The sequence below is a fragment of the Notothenia coriiceps genome, unplaced genomic scaffold, assembly GCF_000735185.1.
Source record: "Notothenia coriiceps isolate Sejong01 unplaced genomic scaffold, NC01 NC01_scaffold00037250, whole genome shotgun sequence".
Classification (NCBI taxonomy): Eukaryota; Metazoa; Chordata; class Actinopteri; order Perciformes; family Nototheniidae; genus Notothenia; species Notothenia coriiceps.
This window is the reverse complement of record NW_011369951.1, coordinates 10,937,403-10,945,471: the sequence shown is the minus strand read 5'-3', so window position 1 is coordinate 10,945,471 and position 8,069 is coordinate 10,937,403. Positions and strand designations below refer to the sequence as shown.

Genomic DNA, 8,069 nt, shown 5'->3' with positions numbered 1-8,069 from the left:
GAAAGGGGAGTGATTTGTAAAATATTCATAAAGAAAAATCTGCTTACAGTTCTGTTTCATATGGGTGTTGAGAGATGTATCCATAGATCTCTTAATTTTGCTCTCAAAGTGGAGCATGCCCTCCTAGAGGAGGTTAGGTCCACGGTGTTTACATGCTTATTTATACAATATGTGTGCTTATGCTAACATCATAAGACAAAAGTTGGTTCCGTATTGTGTGTAGTGAGAACGCTCTAGAGTGAGGGGGCCCCCCAAGCCAAAGCTCGCTTAGGGCCCCCAAAAGTCTAGGGCTGGCCCTGCCTACATATACATATGGAGTTGGCCAGATGTGTGTAAATTACTGTTCATGGTAATTTGAAAATAAATGCTGTTGTCGGACAGACACAGACACACCGAGACCGAACACACACGCACACGCACACGCACACGCACACACACACACACACACACACACACACACACACACACAGAGCTGAGCAGAGCACACACACATGCGCCTTAGTGACCTGACATCTCATTCATAAAATGAGTAATAGGGTGATTCATCGGGCAGTTCGATGTGTGTATAGGTGTGTGTGGTTAAAACGAAGCAGCCTGCGGTCGCTCTTCAGCTGTTCCAATGAAAGTCAACACAGTGAAGGCGTTGGGTAAAAGGCAGCTCTTTGCGCGCTGCATGGTGCTGCACTTCTCAGAGGCGGAGTTACACGTCCCGCTGCCTCCTGGTGCTGTATCGATTTCATGAAGTGAATAAGAGTCCGAGTTCAAAATATATCTAAAATAATGTATGCACTGCCATTTCCAACATAAACATAACAGTCTGCAATGAAACGGTTTTCTCCTGTGCGCTCCACTTCCTACTTGGCGCTACGGTAATTTTGTCATGCGAACGAGATATAGTATTTATTTTTATTTATTTTTTCATTGCCCTTTAGGGGCTCCGTAAAATACAAAAACGCTAATATTTAGTCCTTTCGAGTCATATCTGTCTCAAGTCAAGTCAAGTCTCAAGTCATGAATAGCAAGTCAAAGTCAAGTTAAGTCTTTTATCAATGTTAGTCAAGCAAGTATCAAGTCCAAAAATATGCGACTTGAGTCAAGTCATGTGACTCGAGTCCCCCACCTCTGCAATTTAGGCACAGACTAACCAATCCAACCTTAAAAAGCCAAAAGGTGCATACTCAGATTGTGAGGCAAATTAAATAAATGGTGACATGAAGTGTGCTTTTAAATTGCCTAATTGGCCAATATACCCCATTACTGGCCATTACCATTATCCGGAGTTAACGATTGAAGTGAATGACAGCTTTAATAAGGTGCACATTTTCTACTCATAAGCCCCTTCTAGCTTGGGTAATGGCTTCGTTGGTATCATAGCAACAAGTGGCAAAGTAAGTGAGTGGAGAGCATGTGAGACATGTCCTTATGATAATGATGCCTGTCTTGTACATCTGAATTAAATGGCGACATGAAGCTTCCCACACAGCTGACATTTAGAACATGTTGAAATGCTTTGTTATTAGGCCAAGTGATGGAAGTAATTGTGTAAGAAGAAAACCTATAGGGCACAACGTCTCTCCCTATCTCCTCAGTCCTTGACATGGATGTGATATCTTGATCATGAGTGCAGATAAAACCAGAGACAGCTTGGTAAATGTCTGTCGTCACTCCTTATTGCTTTTTGTATGATTGAAGCTCTCACCGCAGTTATCTTAATGATCTGAACATCATTATTGAAGCATGAGTTAATTATATGCATATTTGATTTTCTACTTTAACTGTGATTTACATGCAACATCTTTGACAAAAAGTGAGATGATTGATTGCAGGATGATGGATTTATGACCATCGCTGATCCTCCTTGCAGCAGTAGTCCAGAACGTACCAAAATGTTTTCTGCATTGCATACAAAGAACTTGAAGTCAATCCCTTTCTTTCACCCTTTTGTTTTTCCCTTACCTCCTCCATTCGTGACTGTGATTGGCTGCCATAAGCTCAGGAATACTGCCCTCTCCTGATTTGCTGGCAGCAGGAGGAGGCAGGAGCTGTGTGTCAACATAAATACAGAGAGCAGCTTTGACAGGCACTCTTATGCATCTGCTTTCATCATCTCTTAAACAGAACTGTATCCAGCTCCATCACTGACATCAATCCAGTTCTCAGGCAAGGATCCCGAGGAGAAGAGATTATTTCAAGCTGTGTTTTGGAGAAAAGAGACAGAAACTCATCATGTCTTTTGAAGTGAAGGAGAAGACGGAGGTGCGCCTGGTGTTTCTTGGAGCAGCAGGAGTGGGGAAGACAGCCCTGATCCAACGATTCCTCAAAGACACCTTCGAGCCAAAGCACCGGCGCACAGTGGAGGAGCTCCACAGGAAGGAGTACGAGGTGGCGGGTGTCAAAGTCACCATCAACATCATGGACACCAGTGGCAGCTACTCCTTCCCCGCCATGAGGAAGCTCTCCATCCAGAACAGCGACGCCTTCGCCCTGGTGTACGCCGTGGACGATCTAGAATCCCTGGAGGCGGTGAAGACTCTGCGAGAGGAGATCCTGGAGGTCAAAGAGGACAAGTTCACGCCAATTGTGGTGATAGGCAACAAGATAGACCGCCTGGACGAGCGCCAGGTGTCCAGCAAGGACGTGCTGTCCATGCTGGAGCAGGACTGGAACCACAGCTTCATGGAGTCCTCCGCCAAAGACAACGTCAACGTGATGGAGGCTTTCAGAGAGCTGCTCCAGCAGGCCAACCTGCCCAGTAGGTTCAGCCCGGCCCTGTGCCGGAGACGAGAAACCTTCCCCAAGGAGAGAAGCAAACTACCCAAACTGAACAAGACCAACAGCTGCCTCATCACATAAGGATGCTGCTCGGTGGGCGACAACACCAAAAGAGAATGAAAAAACTGCTCACGAGAGACAGAAAGGACTCTTTTGGTGGGGAGCTACATACCAAGAGACAGTATTAAAGACTTTAATGAATGTCTTCTGGCTTGAAAGCATGATATCCAACTCTGCAACAGCACTGGAGGCACAGAGATTCTACAATGAGAACAGATATCAGATTAACGACGAATGTGGTTGGCTTTTTCTTTCAAACAAAACAAATGTGCACTTACTGGGATTGTCAAAAATGATGATGTAATACATTGTGTAGAAGCTGCGTTATGTTCAAATGTGTGAGGTTTTATTTTGAAGTTTTTGTTACAGGTGTTAGAGAAGTGCAATAACTGTGAAGTGATGGGTATTAATGCAAAAATGTGTGTGACATAAGATTGTTTTAAGAAGTGAACAACAAGGAGAACAGTTTATATTTTTGATATCTGCACATCAGACATGTTGTGAGTTATTATACAGCCTTTTGACATGACTAATGATGTTTATCCCTCTTTTTGTTTGACTTAATAAATCCCTTTTTTTATTGTTTGATCATTTGAACAGGAATTTATTGGAATTTGAACAGTTTCACTATGTCACAGAGAGTCATCCACTGGATTTATTTGCAAATTAAAAATATCATTTTTCTCTTTCGGAGGACATATAGACATGGAAAAATATAAAGGTATGACATTAAGTTATCACATTCTGAACTGAATACAGGGCTTACAGAAAGTATTTCCTGCATTTAGAGATATTTGTTTTTTTAACCCAAACTATTTTTTTTTAATTACATTCAAAAACAAAGTGCTAAACAGACAAATAAATCAGATCAATACATAACAAATAGAAGATATAAAAAACAATTAAGGATTTTAACGTGATAGAGGCTTTCAGAGAGCTGCTCCAGCAGGCCAATAATAATAATAATAATAATTTTCACATATTTTTGGGATATGCTACAGAGATTCTGAGAGATTTGAGAGCTTATAAAAAAGCATTCCCATATAACACATTGTATTGACTTTGCTCCTAAACTGGGGAACACTACCAGGAAATAGCAGAGGCCAATTTAGCGGACATTTTTCAACAACAGTTGAAGACACATCTTTTCAGATTAGGTTTTTATTAGCAACACCTTCCTTTTAAATGGAGTTCTAGTCTTTATTATTGACTTCATTTGATATTGTTTTATTTATTTTTTAAGGTTTTTTAGGTTTTAACTTAATTCATTTTGTCTTTTTTTCGATAGGAATCATTCTCTTTCTTCATTGTTTTTGTTATACCTTTTACCTTGTGTCTTAACCCATTAAAATACTATTTTATCATAACAACATCTTATAACATCTGATCTGAGGGATATTACTTTTTGTTTTCTTTAATGTGTGATGTGTGCCATTTTGAGCTGCGCCTGCTGTATGAAGAGTGCTATATAAATAAAGATTCATTATAACACAGAAGACAAGATGTGATATCTGAGCTGAAGCTTTACAGCTCTCTGGTATTTAGATAAGCACACTTTCAAATTCCTCAGAAGACTTGGAGCTCATCCTTCTTCCTCTTAGCTCGCCCACATAGACGTGTGAGGAGGTGTGTCGCACCATTGAGCCACAATCAAATGGCATATTAAATGACTGTTACTCCACTACTACTTGCCTTGTTTTGACACAACTTATTTCCTTTTACTGATAGTGCTTGTTGAACAGAAATGTAAAACGAATACAAAATAGATGCAGCATCACTCCACCAACCTGCCTGTATTCAAAGTGATTGTTGTTTGTGGTATACGTACCAAAAATCCCTGGAAAAGGGTCTTCACACCGAGTGTATTGATTAAATAAAGCACATTTTGCATTGGGGCAACACAAACAAAACCAATTCCACGATCTCTGTTCTGTGTTTTATTGCCCTCTGGTGGTCATTTTATACAAAAGAAAGATGAATTCTCTTTGTATGGGGAAGCAGGTAATTTTAAATAACGTAAAAAAGAAAATAGGGGAACCAAAATACCTGAGAGAATGTAACAGCTTCTGATTCTTATGCCTGCTTCAATGCATGATAGAAAGTAAAACGAATAACCCTATAATCCAACAGTTAAATAAGCTACTCAAAATGCACTTGTTTATGTTTCATTTTGTCATATTAGTTGATGTGCAGTTTCTTGAAAATATCCACAATTAAAACAGTATTTGAAACTCTGACTTAGAAATATATAGGCCTACTTTATGCCTGCCATGAAATACGAAGGCTGGTTCAATTCATTCTTGATAAACTTTTCGATGTTCTCTCAGAGCCCTTCATAGGTGGTGTTGACAACATCTGATTGTTAAAGGCCGAGAGGACGAGTAAAAAGGTATGCTTCCTCTTTCCAAAAAACATTCATAGACACGGTGCATTGTTTTCCCAGAATCAGACGAGGAAGTAACATATGATGATAAGATCTCAGGTTCCTCTTTGTATCCCGTTTAAACTCACTGCCAGTTCACAGCAGGAGACAGAAACTCGTCTTGTTCGGCACACAGACGGACGCAGAGAGGCAGATCGTCCTTTTTAAAGCTCAGGTGGGAACTACACTTTCCATTCAGGTTGTCGTGAACTCAGATATATGGCTCTGTTGTAGATAGGATTTACATGGAAGCATATTTTTATAGGATGAAATGTCTACCATAAAGTGCTTTTAGTTTGTCTCTGCTCCTAGACTTGGTCATAGCTCCTCAGTGTTTTAAATATACCTGAAAAGTTTTGAACAAGTATAGGATCTCTGACGTCACTTCATCACATGTAAAGGACGATAATTAGAAAATTACTGATACGAGTTCAACAAGATTTAATGTACTGCACATAACAGTTAAAGGTAGGCCTGTTCACCCATACTGTATTTACATGTTTTTATGACCTCTATTCTGTTGATTACCATTGTTCATGTCAATCAAATATGTACGGTTAAATGTCAAGTATTTCATTTCACATTTTGTTTTGATCTTATTCTATTCATGTCTGTAGTTTATGTATTTCTGCATTTTACTTTTAATTCCTGTTTAGTATTTTGTATGATAGTTCCTTATTTGGTATGAGACACAGCAAGAGGAAACGGTTGTATTTTCATACAACTTGTTAGACAAGCTAGACAGAGTTGTGTAGTCTAAATCAAGTCAGGGGAACATTTTATTCGTAAACGACATGAAGTACAACAGTGACGAATAACATTTGAGTCAGCATAGCAACAGCATTTAATATCGACAACCTTCACATCTGTGCCTATACAACACCATCGTGTGCATTAAGGATCGAAAATACCCATCGATTAGCACATCAGGAGAATCCCAGTATCCATAATTACAACAAAACGTAGCAAAAGGCGTTCAGTATGGAAGACATATCAACATGTGAGATGGGAACAAACATTGAACGAATAATTGTTGGTTTTTTCAGTATATTTCCCCGAGCAGAAGGCTTGAACCTGACAGAAATACACACTTTGAAGTTTATTCAGAGGACAAAAAGGGGGTGCTTGTTCACAGCTTTTAAATGGGAAAATATCAAAGTATGTTGTACATGTACATCAAGACCACAGTGCTTTTTTCGCCAGTTGAGTAAATACACACATATTTCACATTAATGCTGGCTATTTTTTTTGTACATCCTTCCTTTAAAGCAGCCATCCGTTTCCAATTACTTTGGTTCAGTACATAAACAACCTAAGAGCCCACCATAGTTCTTTTTTTTCTTGGTTGTCTTTCTAAAAAGTGATGCACCTTAAGCATGGAGCCACTCAAAGAGCACCTTTTTGGTACATTCAGGTGCTGGTTCAACACTCAAGCTTAAGACTTCAACATGTTTTGCTGCAATGAGCCATAGTCACGATTTAAGAATCATGGTTTGTAATTCATTGGTGCGTCATGTGGTGATTACACTATCTGTCAATTGAAATAAAAACCGTACCAGAATATGTTTGTTCAGTCTGGTGCTTCTGGTCTAGTGCTATGGTATATATTAAAAGGGTCAGTACATTTAAATAAAACACAATAATAACTGTAGGAAAGACAAATCCAAACTAAATGCTACAATATATAAACCGTGTTTCATTTATGTTACAGGCGCAATAAAGTGGAAGTCAATAGAATTTCATTTGTTGATTAAATCTTTTACATTGGAAATTCTGCAGGGGCATATTTACATTTTTTGAGCCGCTCATTTTACTTTTTCAAACAAAGCATATCGAAACTTTGAGGACCATAAATGAGATTCCATTAACCTCCACTGCACAGAGGTACCAGCAGAAACAAACAGAAGCACTTAACCAAAACGATGTTCTCTAACAGAAGGTAACATATGTTGTCATCATTTAGTTGAACTAGCCCCCCTAATATATACACAACATAAACGTACCATTCATTTCTACCAGTGTTGAAAACCTTTTTGTGTCACATAGGACATTTGACCAAGCATCCAAATATTAATAATTTAAAAAAAGGTGCATAAAATCAGTTTGGGCAGCGATAAGCAAAAAAAGTGTTGACTCTGGTTTGAAATAACACGCATTTAATGCAACGATGTCACAGCCCCGTCACAGATGGAGAATTGTTAGTAAAGCACAAACGCTTGATCCTGGAGAACTGTTTCTCTTATGTATTGCTGTTGAAGCTCATTCCTTAGATGAGGTAACGAGGTGTAAGACAAAATAATTGTTTAAATATAAAGCATTTTTTACAAAAGTTGGAAAAAGCGGAGCGTGAAGGAGTGCATACATCAAAGTTTGCCATTTTATCAGGTTTTCTCAAACTAAAAATGCACATGTTTACACCTTTTGAAAAGAAGTTTAATTTAATAACTAGATAGTATTAACTTTTTTAACTTCTTTAAATGATACATGTAGTCCTGACATACAACACATGGATCATGGCGTTAGCATGTTTTTCAGCACTGGGTAGGAGTGCTCCTGCTTCAGTCCCTGACCCACCCACCTCTCCCTCCTCTTCCTCCTCTTCCTCCTCTTCCTCCTCTCCCTCCTCTTCCTCCTCTCCCTCTGAGCTTTAGTCGTCCGTGGTGATGTTGCGGAACAGGTACGCCATGGACTCTCCGTTGTGGATGCGCCGGATGGCCTCGGCTAATATCATGCTGACGTCCACCGTCTTGATTTTGGGACACTGTAGCTTCTGTACTTCATGGGGGACTGTGTTGGTTACCACCACCTGGGGGGG

General features: G+C 39.5%; 2 protein-coding genes across 3 annotated transcripts in view; one reads left to right on the top strand and one right to left on the bottom strand.

Moving 5' to 3' along the window:
• The first annotated feature begins 2,098 nt into the window (after positions 1-2,098).
• LOC104966932 (ras-related protein Rap-1b-like) lies at positions 2,099-3,584 on the top strand. Its single transcript, XM_010796282.1, has one exon. The coding sequence runs from the start codon at positions 2,227-2,229 to the stop codon at positions 2,851-2,853; it is 627 nt and encodes a 208-aa protein (XP_010794584.1). The 5' UTR covers positions 2,099-2,226; the 3' UTR covers positions 2,854-3,584.
• A 2,381-nt stretch (positions 3,585-5,965) lies between these two features.
• Positions 5,966-8,069, bottom strand: part of LOC104966931 (phosphoribosyl pyrophosphate synthase-associated protein 1) — a 10,124-nt gene continuing 8,020 nt past the window's right edge. For both annotated transcript variants that reach the window (XM_010796280.1, XM_010796281.1), the window contains one exon: positions 5,966-8,060. In XM_010796280.1, coding sequence (XP_010794582.1) covers positions 7,902-8,060 — 159 coding nt within the window. In that variant the 3' untranslated portion in view covers positions 5,966-7,901. The remainder of the gene's footprint in view (positions 8,061-8,069) is intronic.